General features: G+C 59.9%; 1 protein-coding gene across 9 annotated transcripts in view; it reads left to right on the forward strand.

Annotated features, from left to right (window-relative positions):
• The window catches only part of KCNN1 (potassium calcium-activated channel subfamily N member 1), a 33072-nt gene that overhangs the window by 1723 nt on the left and 13697 nt on the right, over positions 1 to 17652 (forward strand). For 2 of the 9 annotated variants that reach the window (XM_053898294.1, XM_053898293.1), the window contains exons 2-6: positions 1258 to 1372; positions 11746 to 12228; positions 12997 to 13092; positions 15615 to 16033; positions 16341 to 16457. In XM_053898294.1, coding sequence (XP_053754269.1) covers positions 11827 to 12228; positions 12997 to 13092; positions 15615 to 16033; positions 16341 to 16457 — 1034 coding nt within the window. In that variant the 5' untranslated portion in view covers positions 1258 to 1372; positions 11746 to 11826. Of the gene's footprint in view, positions 1 to 1257; positions 1373 to 7039; positions 7283 to 11088; positions 11307 to 11745; positions 12229 to 12996; positions 13093 to 15614; positions 16034 to 16340; positions 16458 to 17652 lie in introns of those variants that run through there. The other 7 variants (XM_053898295.1, XM_053898290.1, XM_053898291.1 and 4 more) reach the window with 7 other exon arrangements.

The following is a 17652-nucleotide window of genomic DNA, read 5'->3' on the forward strand; positions in this document are numbered from 1 at the left end:
GGAGCTCCTCCTCTGCTCTCTTCCCTAAGCTCCACCTCCCCCCGCCCCCACCCCACTGACTGGGAAAGGGGCCGAGGCCCAGAGAGGGTTAGCACTTACCCAAGGTCACCCAGCTGGGCAGAGGCAGAGCTGTGTTTGTGGCGGACTCAGATTCAGGAACCCCAGAACTCAGCTGGTGGTGTGGGCTCCGGGGTCCCCTCTGTTTCCTGCGTTTAACTGTCAGGGTGGGGCTTGAGGGCCCTGTCTGGAACTGGGTAGGGGGAGTACCACACTCTTCTCCAAGTCTCTCCACACTGCTGGAGGCCCAGACAGGACTGAGTGGATGAGCCCCCTAACTGGCTCCCTCCTCCGGGTTCCCGGGTCTCATGTCCCTCCTAGTCCTTCTTCCCCCAGCCTCCTCAAGCTGCCTTAGACCTCAAAGGAAGTCTGGCTGGTGAAGGGGAGAAGGGGAGGGAGGGCAAGGGGTCCTTCCAGAGCTGGTAGAGTGATCACTCTGATGCACCGACCCACTGGGTGACCTTGGACAATCTCCCTGTTCTCCCAGACCCAGAGTCAGATCCAAAGCCCCCCCTGACTAGAACAGGCAGCCCCTGACTCGTCCAGGTGGCCACTGGCCCCACTCCAGATCCCCAGCGAGAGGAAGGGCAGCTGGGACGTCCATCTCAGCCCGTGTTTCCCCTTCAGTTCCATCCTGGGCTCGTGCTCCCTCACCCCTCTCCGCCACGGGGCTGCTCTGTGTCCCCTTTCGCCCCCTCCTCCGGAGTGGGGCCTGGGTTCCATGGGTACCAAGGGGCTTTCGCAACAGCCCAGTACAGAGTGAATTCCTTGAGGGAGTTACCCCAGGGCAGCTGCAGACAGGGTGAGGGTCAGGGGGTGGCCAAGAATACAGCTGGCTGAGTCAGGGATCCCTACCTCCTTCACCCTTACAGCAGCCTGTCCCAGCCTCATCCACCTAGATCTCCCTGTGGTGAAGGAATTGGGGGGGGGGACCTAGGAGCAGGACAGGGAACAGCATGGGGAAAGGCAGGTAGAGCCTTTAGTGTGCAGTGTCCAGTGGATGGAAGCGGGGCTTCCAGGGAGAGGACCTGGTATGGGGTACTGATCTTAAACTGATCTTAAACTTCCTTCATGCTCACAGGGTAATTCGGCTAGTTAGAAGACAGGTCTACTCTAAAAACCATTGCAGTGTGGGAGGTACCTACACGCCACCCTCCTGGGGCCCTGCCTCTACCCCTTACCCGTGTCTGGTCCTTACAGGTCAAGGGGAGAAGAAAGGCAGCTCAGCCCCCTGCCAGCCAGGTGGTAATCCAGCAGGACTGAAGGGGACAGGCCCTTTGGTGGCGGCTCATCCGGGAGACCCCTGCACACCAGGGTGAGTGAATCCAGGTCTGGGTCATATTTGGGAGTAAGGGTGGCCCGGGAGCTACGTGGACAATCTGGCGACGTAAGAAAAAAGCGCCAACCTCTGACGTCAGACCAACGGTGCAATAACCACCACCACAACAGCTGTGCTTTCTAGAGCCCCCAGAGAGTCACTGCCCATTTTCTCCAGTCGCTGGTGGTGGGGAACCCGCTCTGTGTCATACAGCCAGAAGGGAGGAGATGAGCCAGGTTGGAAGGTCCCCCACCCCTGGTCCGCCACCCAGATTCTGTGGTCTCGCTCCCGGAGACAGCTTTTAGGGAGTAGCTCCTTTACTCCTCTGTCCCCTGCAAACATTGGCTGACATTTCAGGGTCAGCAGTGAGCTGCCAATGGGGGCGGGGTATGGAGACAATGGAGGCAACGGTTCTAAATACGTATGGTCGGTTTAATCAGTCAGCAAACACCGAACAGGTACTGTGTGCCCTGGGCTGGGTGCTGGGGACACGGCAGGGGCTGAGGCAGGCCCAGATCAGCCCTTGAGACATACTGGGAGGGAAATAGAACACAGTGATCCTTTTTTCTTTTTTTTTTTTTTTAAGTTTATTCATTTATTTTGAGAGAGAGAGAGAGAGAGAATGAATGAGTGGGGGAAGGGCAGAGAGAGAGGGAGAGAATCTCAAGCAGGCTCCTTGCTGTCAGCTCAGAGCCCAGTGCGGGGCTTGATCTCACGAACTGTGTGTGGAATCATGGCCTGAGCCAAAATCGAGCTGGATGCTCAACCGACTGAGCCATCCAGGGGCCCCTCGCAATGATGTATGAGAGAACGACCCGGGGAGAGGGAGGCTCCTGGAGGGGGGACAGAAGGCGGGAGGAGGAGCCAGCCAGGTGGCAGTTGGGAGAACGGCATACTTGGCAGCAGGGACAGCAAGTGCAAGGGTCCTGAGGCAGAAATGAGGTTGGCACGTTTGAGGAACAGTGAGGAGGCTGCTGTGACTGGAACAGAATGAGCGAGGGGGAGAGAGGAGGAAGAGGAAGACCGAGGGATCTGCAGGCAGGGGCTGAGGTCAAGGAATAGACTGCAGAGCCGTGGGGAACCATGGAGGGTGTGTGAGCAGAGAGGGACAGGGTCTGGTTTGTGATTTTCAAAAGCCTCTGTGACTACTGTGGAGAGCAGGGACTGGTGGGGCAAGAGTGGAAGCGGCAGAAGGCCGGAGGGGAGCCCAGGAGGCAACTGGGTAGAGTGAGCTCAGCCAGGACTGGATAGAGGCAGAGACGAAGAGAAGTGGGCAGATTCTGGGACTAAGCTGGGCGTGGAGGATGGACTGTGTGTGGCCAGTTTTCTGCCCAATGCTGAGGAACCACAGGGAGGAGGGAGAGATTTGTTGTGCTCTGGGAAATCTGGGAAGGCATCCTGGAGGAGGTGTTCTTCTTGCTCTTTGAGCTGGGTCTGGTCGGGCAAGTAGGTCTTTGCTGGTGCCCAACTGGAGTTGTGCTGAGGGTCAAATTGTACAGATGCCACGAGGGCCATGGGGAGCCACTGAGCATTCAGAATTAGAAGCAACATAATGAGATTTTAGCAAGGAAATATCCCTCGGGGGCGCCTGGCAGAGCCTGGACGGGAGCCAGAGAAGTCAGGAAGGCACTTGAAATGGTTCAGATCCCGATCAGGCTAGTAGCAACCGGGAGCATCCAGTGAGCGCTTGCTGTGTGCCTAGCACATCTGAGGGGGATTGGATCCCCAGCTCCTCTCACTGCCCTCGGAGGGCCCCACTGCCCCGCTGAAGAAACTGAGGCTCAACGAGGGATGTGCCTTGCCTGTGACCACTGTATGACTTTGACCTGAGAACAACAGAGATGTCGCGTCTCGCAGTTCTGGAGGCCAGAGCCTGAGATCCAGGCATCGGCAGGGCCACATTCCCTCTGGAGGGTCTAGGGGAGGATCCTTCTTTTTGTCTCTTCCCCTTCCTGGGGGGGCTTCATGTGTCCCTTGGCCTATGGCCACATCACTCCAGTCCCTGTATCTGTCTTCACGTGGCCGTCGGAGAAGGACGCTGGTCATTGGGTTAAGGCCCGCCCTCGTCACGTATGACCTCACGTTAATGTCACTGTGTCTGCAAAGACCCTGTTTCCAAATAAGGTCACATTCTGAGGTCCTGGGTGGACTGGAATTTGGGGGGGAATACTCTCCAAACTAGTATGGCCACAAGCAGAATACCCTACTGCAGTCACGCCTTTGCCCCCAGGGCCTCTGGTGAAGCAGTGGCTGCAGGGATGGGGACCGAGTGAATTTAGGGACAAGGATGGGCAGACCTGGGGTCCCATTAGATGTGGGGGTGGCCGGAAAGGAAGAGTTAGGCTGGAGCCTTCCAGCCTGAGTGTGAGAAGGGAGGGGACGCTGGTGCCTGGAATAGGGAGGCTGCCGCCAGCTGAATGGAGGAGACAGCCCCGGGGGTGGGGGGGGTGGTGGGGGGAGGCTGCGGGGATCCCCTGGTGGGTGTGACAGGGGCTCCCAGGCCAGAGGCTGCTTTGTGGGGAGTCTGTGCTTCCGATAATGCTGGTTCCCTGCCTGCCTGTCACCCCCAGACTCCCAGCTCCTCCTCCAGAGCAAGGATTAGGCGGGCTGCCCATGGGGAGGACCCGGGGCTGCCAGGCTTAGCTCCTCTGTACCCCTCCCTGGCCTCATTTCCCCCGGGGACCATCTGCAAGGGTCACTTGTATTTACTCAGTGTCTCAAGATCTGATCTTGCCTGCTGAAAACACGAGTTCAGGGGACTTTTTTGTGTCCTCACCATGGTATCTCCACTTCGGGTCCATGCCTTGTATATGGGAGGCGCTGAAGAAACACTGATAGAATGAATGAAGCTTCTCTAAGTCCCCGAATCCCAGAGAGCCCAGGAATAAGCCCTCCGAGACACACACTCCAGCTCCCTTGGGCCTTCCTGTCCCCCTTCCTGCCCCTACAATTCACAGGGCCCTAAGGGGCTTAACCCCCCATGACTCCCAGTCTGCTGAGGCCTCGCACACTCAACCCTGCAGGTGGAACCCCTGCCAGCCTCTGGCTTGCCCCATCCCTTTGCCCCTTCCCTCCAGCCACACAGGTCTCCCTTCCCTTCCTCAAACATTGCCCACCTCAACGTCTTGATCCTTGCAGTGTCCTCTACCCGATGCACCCTTCTAGCTCTTCGAGGGCCTGCCCCTTGACCCCTTTTGAATGTCCCCCCTTCCAGGAGGCCTCCCATGACCACCTCCAAGTCTCCCCATCCCCATTCGTATTTTTCTCAACTTCATTGGATCTTTTCCTAATACTTTTGTGTATCTAGAATTCTTACTGGTCCCTTTATTTGGAGAGGGTTGTGCCTAGAGTTCTAGAAATGCAGCTCCACGAAGGATAGGTTTGTATCTCTGCTTCTGCATTCCCAGCAACAGACTCAGAAAAGGGGCTTGGTGGCTATGTGAATGAATGAATGAATGAGTGAATGAATGAATGAATGAATGAATGGATGAATATGTGAGTGAATGAATGAATGCGCGAATGAGTGAATACATTCCCCACTCTGCCATCTCCACACTTATGGGGGACTCAGGGTCTAGCCTCCTTCTGGGCATCTATCTGTTAGACCCAGGATGGGTCTGAGATTTCTGTGGATGCACACCTGCGGGCTTGAGTCCTTCCCTACTCAGGCAGCCTGTGGGTCCCTCAGCCCCTGGGAGACCTCTCCCAGGTCTCTTGCATCCGGACCTAGACTTGTGGCCCAGCCCTCAGGCTCCTGGAAGAGGGGCTTCCTGTTCAGCCACCACCCCAACCCCTGCCTGTTTGATCGGCCATTTCCTGGGAGTGTGAGTCCTGGGGCATCCCAACTGACAGGTTCGTTTGGAGGCTCCTCAGGTCTCTTCCAGCCAGCCATGGGCTGATAAGAGGCTCCATCTGGAATGGAATCTCAGGTGATGCCCACCCACAGCCCCACCTCCATCCACCCCTGACCCCTAGCCACCTCTGCCAGCCTCGTCTCTGAGGGGTGAGGTTCAAGCAGGCAGCAAGGCAGACACGGGTGGATGGTGATCGTTCACCAGGCCCCCCCATTCTAAGTTCAGCCCCTTCGAGGGGGTCTCTGACCCCTCAGGGCAGATGAGCCCAAAGGGGAAAGAGGGATCTTTCCAGAGAGAGAAGGTGGGTATAGAGCCTGCAGGGCCTGTTCAGGGTGGGAGGCCTGGCAGAGCCTCCAGGGTCTGTGGCTCGTGCTTTTGTGAGTATCTGGAGGTTGACATATTCAAAAAGCATCAGATGTTGCAAGGACCCCACAGAAGTCTGCACAGGCTGGAGTCAGCCGGTGGGCACAGTGTGAATGCTTCTTATGGGGCAGGGACCCGCACAGGGGCAGGCTCTGTTGTCAGGGGCTGGGGCACTGAATGCCATACAGGGATGTGTGCCCGGTCCTGAGGGAGATGTGGGTGGCTCCATCACGACTGTGCTTTAGAAAGAGCCCTCAGCAGGCCATGCAGGCCTGGAGTGGGGGCCTGGTGAGTGGATGGGGGGATGGAGAGGGGATGGCTGCTCTTCGAGCATGGCTGAGAATGCATCCATTTAGGGTCCCCTCTCCTGGCATCCCTGTGGACATGGGGGGGGGCATGAGTGGTCCCCAGGCCTCCTCTGCCACCACAGCCAGGCCTTCTCCAGGGTGTCCCCAAGAGGCTGGGATGAGAAACCGAAGACCTGTCTGCAGACCCCAGGCCATCACCTGGCTCTGCTCAGCCTCATCACTGGCCCATGAGGCCACCCCCTGCCCAGGCAGCCGTCCACTCATTCATTCATTCGGCCCAGCTATTTTCTGGACACCACAGAGGAAACAGATCAGCTGCCCGCAGGCAGTGACGAGCAATCAGATGTCCTGACCCTGTCCCAAGCTCAGAGCTAGGAAGAAAACACTGGGAGAGAGATGGTGTGTGTGTGTGTGTGTGTGTGTGTGTGTGTGTGTGTCAAAGCTGGACTCAGTCACCCCCAGCCAGGCTGGGACAGGGTGAGGCCTAGGTAGTTAGGAGGCCTGGGGGAGGAGGAGGAAAGGGCTCCCCACCTCCCTGTCCCCAAGGCTGAATGAATGAGTCGCCCAAGCACGCCCTCTGTGCCAGAAAGGAGCTTGGTTTTGGACAGCCCCAAAGCAGGCTTCTGCTGGCCTGTCTTCCTGGCATTGGTGATAAGGGTTAGAAATGGGGGTGGGGGCTCAGTCCCGAAGATGGTGGCCTTGAACCTATGGCCCTAGCAGGCACCCCCTCAGCTCCTGGAAGCCCCCACGTCGGGGTCCTAGGCACCCTTCACGTGGCAACATCCTGCAAACAGGACATCTGAGGAGGTAGTTTCAGGACGGAGGTGTCCAGTCGCTTTGCAAAGTTATCCCCTCAGCAAATGCGTGTATTTGAGGGGTTGAAGGAGGGTTGGAGTTGGAAGACCCGATTTTAGAAAGGGGGCGGCTAGGAGTTCTCGAGACCTGTCGGGGACCGGAGTTGTCGCTTCGCTAAGTAAGGTCCCCTCCATTGCGCCCAGCCAGAGAGCGAGTTTGAGGACCAGCTGAGCGCTGGGGGCCGAAGGGGGCGCCCGGGAATGTGGGATCTTTAAATGTAGGCGGAGCTTGCGGGGTCGCCGGGGGCGGTGCCAACCCGGGCTCGACCAATCGGCGGCGCCGTCCGCGTCGCACCGCCCCCTCCTCTCCCGGCCCGGGCGGGCGCTCGCCCCCGGCCGGGCCCGTGGACAGGGCGGCGGGGGATGCACCCGCCGCCGCCCCCGGCCCGGCCGCCTCCGGGCCCCACGCCCGCCGGCCGCTGCCCGCCCCGTCCGCGGCCCCGGCCCCGGCCCCCACGCGAGGGTCTGCGGCCGCGCGGGACCCTCTCCCCTCCAGCTTCTTCTGCCCACGGGAGCCGAGCCCTGCAGGTACCGGGTGGGACGGACCGGAGCGCCCAAAGAGGGAGGCACGTCCTGGAGGGGGGACGCGGTTTGGGACAGGGGCCAGCACGGAGGGTCTCCGAAGGATCCGGAACCCAGGGGACACGGAGAGGAAGGGAATGTGTGTCTGTGCACTGCCTGAGCGAGTGGAGATTCGCGGACCCCCAATCCCGGAGGGGGAAGGTACTGGGTTCACTTTGGCCGGGGTACAGCAGTGAGTCTCTAAACTCCATACATACGGTGGGGGGAGCTCTTGGGGTGAAGGCAGTGACCTGGGACTTACTTGGGAACGGGAGGGAGGAGACCCTCACCACTGGCTCCCAGATACTGCCGTTAGGGTCGCCCTAATGCAGGGGCCAAGGAGCTAGGTCTCTCAGCTGTCCCCGGACAGAGGTTCGGGTACCCTACACAGGGCACTGCCTTGGCTGTCCTGGAGGGCAGGCTGCAGATGTGAGTGCTGGAGGCTGGGAGCCAAACGGGAGACGCTGATGGAGAGGGGTCAGCGTGGAGGGCGCTGGTGGAGGCAGCCCCGAGGAGGGCAGAGCAGGCTAATTGCACCCTGCTGAGCGCTGGCAGGATCCTGACTGGTGGTGATGGGGGTGGGGATTGGGGGGGGGGGGCGCCCAAGGGAATTGGGCAGTCGGCGCCTGCCTTACTGTACCCACTCCTGGGCTGCCCAGGGGTGGGAGGGCAAGTGGATGCCATCCACCCTGCAGAGCTAGGGTGCAAACAGTGCTGGTGGGTGGGTTGTCTTAGGATCCTTACGCACCCTCCACTGGGACACACACCCCACACAGCTCACCCACACGTCCTGGAAGGTTCTGCCATGTGCTGCCCTGGCCACGGTTCCTGGGAGCGGTGGGATGTGCATTTCACCGCAAGGGGGGGCTCTGCTTTGGAGATAGGCCCCTTCTGGTCCAGCTCCGAAGGATGGGCAGCAGCACCTCCTCAGATGTACCCACGGCCACATGCTAAGCATTTGCCATGTGAGATCTCACTTCCATTTTGGCCACCAACCTGCTGGGGGGGGTGGGGTGGGGGGGGCACCGAGACATCCTTTCACTGAAGAGGCAGGCAGCTGAGGAGGGGGCAGTGACTTCATCCTGGCTGGGACACCCAAGGGTCCCTCCCAGGCAGCCACTGCACCAACTTGTCATTTGTAAAAGGGCTCACTCAAGGACCTTGGGGGGGTCTGGCCAGTTTCTTTGTCTTTCTGTTGAGTAGAAAAGCTTGGAGAAGCCAGCCGCCCTGCTTCCTGCCACCTGCCTGTGTTCTCCCACTCCTCCTGGGCGCCCCCTGCTGTGGGTGGCCCGCCCGGTTCCCACAGTGTCTCTTGGGGTGGTGTGAAAGGGGGGGGGGGTTCGGCTCATCCTCCCATGCCAGCCTTCAGTGAACAGAGGGCTCATGCCCCAGACACATTAGGTAATTTTGGCAATTCTAGGGACCTTCCGAACCAGATGCAGCCCACGAGGTGTTTCTAACTTTTTAGAACTCACTGGCGAACCCAGGGCCTTCACCCAGAAAAATACACCCTTTCACAGACATCCAAACCTTGGCCAGAGTTTTAGAGAGGCTCCTGGTTCTTTGGGAATCTCTGAGGGTTCCAGGGACCCCAGCTTTGAGCCTAATTGCAGTGGGGGAGGGGAAGGTATACCTGGGAAGGGGTTGGGTCTCTTGTCTCCCAGGGCCCCCCCGGTCCCACCCGAACCGCAGAAACCAGCTGCCCCCTTCTATGGAATCTCAGGCAGGCCACTCTGTCCTGTTTCTTCTGAGGTCACAGGAAGGGTCAGACACCCACCGTGCCTGTGTCCTGAGCTCTGTGGCCCCTCAAGGGCAGGGCTTGGCTGACTCCCTTCCCAGAAGGCTCGTCAAGAGGGAACTTGGCACATCCCACCACCCTCTGCCCCCCCAGATGGCACTGACTTCGTCTCTGCTCCCTTCCTGACTTTGTGACCTTGGGCAAGGTGCTAAACCTCCCTGAGCCTTGTCTCCCATCTGTAAAATGGGAACGGGAATGCTGCCTGCCTCACTTAGTGGCAACAGAGGTTAAGCATGATAATTCTGACAAAGAGCCCAATAAGCCCACAGTAAGCGCTATGGGCACGTTAAGGTGATGGGCCACAGGAAGGCCCTCCACCTCTCTCCCTCCCAGAAGCCACCTGTACCCATCCCCCCAACCCCTCCCTGCCCAGGGCACCTTAGGACGAGGCTGCCAGGCAAGGAGGAGCATGGCCGACACACGGCTGAATTTGGCCTATGCGTCGGGCGGCTGAGTCACATCCCCAAATTGTATCTTCGTAAGTGCGTTTCGGAAGGTCGTTTGCAACACCCCCACCCCCTCCAGGCTCCGTCTGCCAGGCCACTCGCCTCTCCTGCCTGTGCCCCCGAGCCCTGGGTGAGGACCCCCTGTGCTTTCAGGAGGCATGGTAGGAGCGATGCCTGGGGTTTCCTCACCCCCTGGGAGAGAGCAGGGTCTGCGATCGCTGTGTGTCTCCTGGTGACAGGCTCCCGGCCCCACCTGCCAGCTGATGGCCCTTCAGGTGGTGAGCAGGGGCCCTCGCCCGGGAGTAGCAAGACCCCTGAGTGTTCGTGAAGGTGGAGAGAGAAATCCGGGGCCAAGGTCAGCCTTATAAACCGTGAAGTACGGGGCGTGCAGGAGACCAGCTCATAGAAACCGTGAAGTGCTAAGCCCATGTGAGGCCAGGACTTATAAACCAACATGTCAGGCCACAGGTGCCCCCGGTCTGGTTGAGGTAATGGATGGAGGGGCGAGGGAAGGGACATGTTCTAAGACTCATGAGGTCGCTCTGCCACGAAAGGAAGGTTTCTTGTGCCCCTACTGTGCGCGGGCACCAGCATCTGGGGACATGCGGTGAGTGGGACAGACATTGTCTGGGGGGTGCCCGACAAGGTGTCATCTTGGCATGTCTTTATGTGACAGTTTCCGTGTCTGTCACCCCCCCTCCCCCCACCACCACCAGAGTGTGGTTGCAGGGCCGCAGAGGCACCCTGTCTGTGCGCACAGCCCTCTCTCCCGGGCCTGGTCCACAGGGGCCCGCCGTGCATGCCAGGCTGGCCTTTTCAAAGGGGGTCAGCACTTGGCCACTGCCTGTCGCTGCCCCACTGATTCCTGCTGAGAGAATCTTACAAAACAGCCCGGTCCAGAATCTGCCCTAGAAGGACATGGCCCCTTCACGGCACAGCGCCTCAGTTTCCCCACCGGTGAAACTGGCCAAACCGCAGCACCCCTTCTTGGGGGTATTGGCAAGGATCAAGGAGCAAATTCGCGTGAAGGACGTAGCCTGGCGTGTTGTAGACGTTTGCTAAACATCAGCTCGTAGTGGCAACGGGGGGCACACAGGAGGGAGGGAGAGATGGTGGGTTGGGGTGGGACAGGGGAGGGTCTAGCACGTTGGGACCCAGAAGGTGAGACTCCAGGCAGCCTCACTGTCCTCAGGGTCTTTGCTCTCGAACATGATGCCAGAGGACACTGCCCTACGCAAGGGCAGAATCCCAGGATGTCGGGGCGGCCAGACAGTCTGCTCTCTGGTAGCCTGGTGGGGAAACTGAGGCTGACCCGGGGTCACAGGGCCAGGCTGAGCACATCTCACAAGGCCCTACAGAATCAACTCTGGGATCTTAGAGGTAAATACTGGGTTGCCACGTTGGTCCCGGAGTCTCTTTGGAGATCACAAACCTCCTTCCACGCAGGCAGGAGGGGGCTGGGGGTCTCTGTAGCCACAGCCACGGTCCTTGTGTCCCCACACTGATACCCCATGCTTGCGTGTGTTCAGGCCTTCGGACAGCTCTAGGGGAGGAATTGGGGGCCCAGTAGGGTGAGCTTAACTTGCCCGAGAACCTGAAGGTCAGAAGGAGACGAGCCCAGGTTGGAACCACCTCCTGACCACACACACGGCCTCTGGTCCACCCAGGCAAACCTGCCAGCACATTCTGTCTCCAGACATTCCAAAGTGTTTGCTGGGTGTCAGCTGAGTGCTGGGCATTGTTCTAGGTACTTGGAGACAGAAAACCAGTGGGCAAATGTTCAATAAGAGGGTGTTCCAGGCAGAGGGCCCAGCAGGTGCAAAGGCCCCAGGCTGGACCAGGCTTGTCAGGATCTGGTAATGGGGATGCTTATGTGGCTGGAAGAGGATGACTCTGGAAGAGTGAGAGGGTTGAGGTGGGTAGGAGCCAGACCACAGAGGGCCTCCTGGCCACAGTGAGGTCTTTGGTTTTTGTGCAGCAGCACTGGGGAGCCATGGGAGGGTTTTGAGCAGGAGAGGAATATAGGCTGACTTGGGTGTTTCTCGGATGGCCAACCCACGTGTCAGTCACGTGTCTGGGTTCAGGGCTTCCTGAGCCTCAGAAATGTCTTGGGGTGGTGACAGGGGTCCCTGCCCTCTGGTCGGTTGGCAAGGCCCTTCCCTGACTGTGTCCCTCGTGCCCCTCAGGTCGGCACAGGAGCACGGTCACCGAGCCATGCCGGGCCCCGGGTGGCCTACGGCGAGCCCAACCCCGGCACCCACATAGTCATGAACAGCCACAGCCACAATGGCTGTGGGGGGCGGCCGCTGGGCAGCGGGCTGGGTGCCCTGGGCAGAGACCCTTCGGAGCCCGAGGCCGGCCACCCCCCCCAGCCCCCACATGGCCCAGGCCTCCAGGTGGTGGTGGCCAAGAGCGAGCCAGCCCGGCCCTCACCCGGCAGTCCCCGGGGGCAGCCCCAGGACCAAGAAGAGGAGGAAGACGATGAAGAGGATGAGGCAGGCAGGAGGAGGGACTTGGGGAAGACCCCAAACGTGGGCCACCGCCTGGGCCACCGGCGGGCGCTCTTCGAGAAGCGGAAGCGCCTCAGTGACTACGCCCTCATCTTCGCCATGTTTGGCATTGTCGTCATGGTGACCGAGACGGAGCTGTCCTGGGGGGTCTACACCAAGGTAGGCGTGGCCTTTCCCCTTGGCCCAGGGAGGGCCCTGTGGGCCCACGTGTCTCCTCGCTGCCCCTGGGGCGTGGGCTCAGGGACCATATTGGCCCAGGAGGAGCAGGTGGAAGATGCTGGAGAAGTAGGGGGGCGGGGGTCCTGGAGGCAGGGCAGGGGGTGGGTACTGGGCCTCCCACTGTGTCTACCTTGTGGGGGTTGCAGGCAGGCTGTACGTGGGGGAGTTAGGCTCCAGCCCATTCCTTCTGCCCTGCACCAAGAGGCCACACCCTGGCTTAAGGGTGGCGGGGGGGGGGGGGGGGGGGTGGCGGCTGCCCCCCAGTCCAGGCCTAGGACAGGAGAGCCCCAGCGAAGGCCTGGGCCTCAGAGCCCGGAAAGAGCTTCTCCTCCTGAGAGTGCTCGGGCTGGGCTGCAGCTATGGCTGCACGCCCCCTCGTGCCACCCAAGGGTGTGTGAGGACAGAGAGAGAGAGATCGGGGCACGTCCGCCGGTAGACTGTGAAATGCCGCCGGGGGATGCGGCGAGGCCTTCTAAACGGTGAAGTGCCTACGTGAGGCCAGGCCTTATCAGCTGTGACATGCTGGGCCTTTAGGAGGCCAGGCCTTATCAACTCTGAAGTATAGGTCGGCGTTGCCATCGACCCAGGCCTGAGGAGAAAGGGACAGGAGCATTCCTTCCTGAGGGGGGGGAGCCCAGGTGAGGGGGGTCAGGAGGGCCACCCACCCCCCAGCGCCCTTGTCCTCCTGCCCTCTCTCTCTCCGCCCAGGAGTCCCTGTACTCGTTTGCACTGAAATGCCTCATCAGCCTCTCCACGGTCATCCTGCTGGGCCTGGTGGTCCTCTACCACGCCAGGGAGATCCAGGTCAGTGGCGGGCTGGCCAGGGCAGTTCCCCTCTCCGTGCCCCCAGAGACCCCTCCCCGTACCAGCCACCTGGGACCCCAGCCCCCTAAAACATGAAAGAACCAGTAGCCTCTTTATAGAAAAAAAAAAAAAAAAAAAAAAGACCTCTCTGAAGACATGCCCTTTAGATCACTCTAAATTTCTTTAGAATACTTGTCTATGTTTTATTTTTCATTGGTTATTGGGAGGGGGGGTGGTGGGGGGGCGGAGAGGACAACGAGGGAGCCAGAGGTGAGCTGGGGTCTGGCACACATAAGTCATCTTCGCAGCCCTGGGGGTCTTCCGAGGTTTTGCAGCCTTGGAAGCCAGTGTTTGTGACCCCAGCCTTCTGTTCCTATTCGGTTAGACCCTGCGTTTGAAAGATTTGTTACATGCCAGGGAGGCTGTTCTCCTGTTTCGGGAGTTCACTGAAACCTCGATGGACCCCGGAGAGCCCAGCTCAGGGCGTGCTGTCACAGCCTGTCACAGCAGGCAGATGTCACCCGGGGTTGGCACCGGGGCCTGGGGATGCCAGAGGGTGTCAGATCTGGCTCCCGACTCTGGCCCCGGACCCCTGGCCTGAAGGAGCCGTGGTCTGACGGGAGGTGGGTGGAGGAAAATCCCTGCCTGGGTTGATCCACCTGCAGAGATCCCCGGGGGCATCCAAGAGAAATGAAAACCTACACCGCCTACATCCACACGCAACTCGTATACGTATGCACCTAGCAGCCCTATTCGCGGGTACCACCAAGTGGAAACAACCCAGATCCCCGGTGTATGGCCCAACAAAATGTCGTGTGCCCACACAGTGCGATGTGGTTCACCCACTAAAAAACCGAAGCACTGTGTGAGGGTGCTCCCGGCTGCTTTAACAGAGCACCACAGCCGAGGGGATGAGACGGCAGGAAATGTGTTCTCAGGGTGCTGGGGCTGGAAGTCCAAGATCAGGTGCTGGCAGGGTGGGTTTCTGCTGAGGCCCCTTTCCTCCACTTGCAGACGGCTGCCTTCTCCCCCGTGTCCTCTCGGCTTCCTCTGTGTGCGCACATCCCTAGAGTCGCCTCTTCTTACGAGGACACCGGTCCTGTGGGAGCAGGGTTCCACCCTTATGACCTCATTTAACCTTAATTACTTCCTTCATTTTTTTAATGTTCATTTATTTATTTTGAGAGAGAGAGAGAGAGAGGGTGAACAAGAGAGGGGCAGAGAGGGAGAGAGAGAATCCCAAGCAGGCCCTATGCTGTCGGAGCAGAGCCTGATGGGGGCTCAAACCCGCGAACGGTGAGACCGTGACCTGGGCTGAAATCGAGAGTCGGACGCTTAACTGACTGAGCCACCCAGGCGCCCCTAACCTTAATTACTCCGTTAAAGACCCTCTCTCCAGGGACACCTGGGTGGCTCAGTTGGTTCAATGTCTGACTCTTGATTTCAGCTCAGGTCGCGATCTCAGGGTCGTGAGTTCGAGCCCCACACTGGGCATGGAGCCTGCTTTAAAAAAAAAAAAAAAAGCGGGGGGGTGGTCTCTCTCCAAATACAGTCACAATGGGAGTTAGGGCTTCAATTTATGAGTTTTGAGGGGACACAAGTCAGTCCAGAACATTTCAGCCTCGGGCCCATCCCCCAAATTCACGTCCTCCTCCCATGCAAAATGCATTCACAACTTCCCGCCTGCCCCAAAGTCTTAAGGCATTCCGGCACCGACTCCCAGATCCATGTATCAGATACGGGTGAGACTGAGGTGCCCCTCATTCTCCAGCCGAGAGCCGGACAAATCACCGTCTCCCAAGATGCAGGGGTGGGACAGGCGTAGGATAGGCCTTCCTGTTCCAGAAGGGAAATCTGAAAGAAGGAAAGTTGGCAGATGCTGAGCAAGTCAAAGAGCTCCCAAGGCAAATTCTCTGCGTTCTGAGTGCTCAGTGCCGCGGTTTCCGAGCCCACTGGGGTGGCAGCGTTGTCCCCTCAGCTCTGGGTGGTGGCCTTTGGTGCCTGTGTTCTTCGACTCGGCATGTTTTCGAGGTTCTGCCACATGGCAGCGTGTGTCAGAGCCCCTTCCTCTTGACGGCCGAATAATACCCCATTGTTTGGAAGGATCCCATTCATTCATTGAAGGACGCTTGGGTGGTTTCCGCTTTGGGTTAATTGTTTGCGTGCAAGGATTTGTCCCAATGCTGGTTTTTTCTTTTGTTTTGTTTTGTATGTTTTGTTTTGTTTTTTTTTTCCAGTGCTCGTTTTCATTTCTCTTGCCTGTGTCCCCGGGGAAGAGATTGCTAGGCCCTTGGTAACCCCGTGTTTTCTTCTTTGGGAAACACCCGTCCCACATTTAATTTGAATCGTGGCTGACCCCGAGAGCTAGGGAGTTTCGCGTCTGAGGCTGTGTTTCTCATAAAAGCCAAGCCAGGGGTTCGAGGGCTGGGGGGGGGAAGGGGGGGTCCTCCCTGAGGGGGCACGGGCGCGAGTCTGACACCCACCGCCGCCTGTCCCCCCCCCCCCCGTCCCGCCCCCCGCAGCTGTTCATGGTGGACAACGGGGCGGATGACTGGCGCATCGCCATGACATGCGAGCGCGTCTTCCTCATCTCTCTGGAGCTGGCCGTGTGCGCCATCCACCCGGTGCCGGGTCACTACCGCTTCACGTGGACGGCGCGGCTGGCCTTCACGTACGCGCCGTCGGCAGCCGAGGCTGACGTGGACGTGCTGCTGTCTGTCCCCATGTTCCTGCGCCTCTACCTGTTGGGCCGCGTCATGCTGCTGCACAGCAAGATATTCACAGATGCCTCCAGCCGCAGCATCGGCGCCCTCAACAAGGTCACCTTCAACACACGCTTTGTCATGAAGACACTCATGACCATCTGCCCGGGCACCGTGCTGCTCGTCTTCAGCATCTCCTCCTGGATCGTCGCCGCCTGGACGGTGCGGGTCTGTGAGAGGTACGCCCCCGGCCCCGGGGCCCACCGTGCCCTCCCGCGGCTCCGGGGACCCAGGGCTCCCCTGGCCATCACAGCCCCTGACCCACATGATACCCCCCCCCCTCCCAGTTCCTGGCCTCAGTGACCGTCCTTCAAGCGCGGCCCCCTCATCCCTGGGACTCCAGCCTGTGTATCCTGTCCCCTACCCCAAACGACACCCCCCTGGGACCCCAGGCCTCTCCCCCAGGGTGGGGTGGGGGCGGGTCTCATGCTCGTCTTTCTCCCAGCTCTTCCGCTGCGAGCAGCTAACCTCTGACCTCTGGCCCAGGGCAGTGGAGGCAGCAGGAACAGGATGCCCCCCGCCCCCCATCTGCCTGTTTCCCCCACAATTTAACCAGCTCTCCTTCTCCCCTCCGCCCGCCCCACCGGACTGTAGGGAAAACATGTGAGTCCTACCCTTGACCAAGCTGTGTGCACAGAGCCGCTGCCGTCCTGTCCGCCAGGAATTTAAGATTAGCTGCCGCAAGGTGGGGTGGGGCGGGGGGGGTGCGTTGGTGCATAGGGAGGTGAGGCGGGGCCGGGGCAGGCAAGTTCGGAGTCAGGCCCAGGACTGCTCTCCGGCCGTGTCCACTGGGCATCCTGGAGGTCCTTGTCTCCGAGGTTGGGGAGGGTTTTGTCTGGACAGCTGGCCCTGGGGGACTTGGACAGCCCCTCCGGAGAGTTAGGTGGGTCTGGAGTAAATAAAACCTGGCCCCGCCTTTAGTACCTCTCTCTGCACGGGGTTTGTTCTCAACAGCCCTGGAAGGTGCAGGCCATTCACCCAACTTACAGACGGGGAAAGGGAGGCTCTGGGGCAAAGGGACATTCCTGAGGGCCTGATTCCTGGTCGGCCCTGAGACCCACAGGGTGCTTTGGGAAAGGGAGGGTCTGCACTGGGCCTCTCGGGACGTGGGGGTGCCTTGGCTGGGAAAGAGCCTCTCCTACCTCATGCTTTGCTGGGGAAGGCCCTGGAAGGGTGTATGGCAGGTGGGGCTGAGACTGGGCTTCCTGGGGGTCCCTGGGCTGGACTTGTCCCCCCAGGACCCCCGTCTTCACCCCTTAATCTCCTCCATGGCGCCTGCCTCAGCCTGATGTGGGGCTCATGGGGGCGAGGGCCCAGCCCTTCTCGTCCTCGAGGCTTACCGTCTTGGGACCAGACGGGGTCTCCTTGGACCCCTGCTTGGATCCCTATGCCAGTTCCCACAGCCCATCCCCTACCCTGTCACGGCGGGGTCAGGATTGTGGTCTGGGGAGTGAGAGAGGGGCTCCCCTCCTCGGGCATCCTTGAGGTGCAGTCTAGGTCATCGCAGGGGTCCCCAGGTTGGGGCAGGGAACGGGGCAGGACCAGGGGGGCAGCCAATCCTAAATTCTGAGCCCTATGATGCTGCTTGAAGCCCCCTCGCCTGCCTCGCTCCACCCCTGCGGCTCTGTCCCACCCCCACCCTGCCTCCCGCATGTCCCCCACTCTCTGGTCCTAGGTAGTCCCGGGGGGTCCTGCAGCACCCACCACAGCTCCAGCCAGGCCCCGGGCTCCCCCACCCGCTGCTGGAGGGCCTCCCTCTCGTCTTACTTGCTGGTATGGGGTGCTGGTTTACTGGGAG

This window comes from Panthera pardus, unplaced genomic scaffold (assembly GCF_024362965.1).
Source record: "Panthera pardus isolate Hobbes unplaced genomic scaffold, ASM2436296v1 HiC_scaffold_8, whole genome shotgun sequence".
Classification (NCBI taxonomy): Eukaryota; Metazoa; Chordata; class Mammalia; order Carnivora; family Felidae; genus Panthera; species Panthera pardus.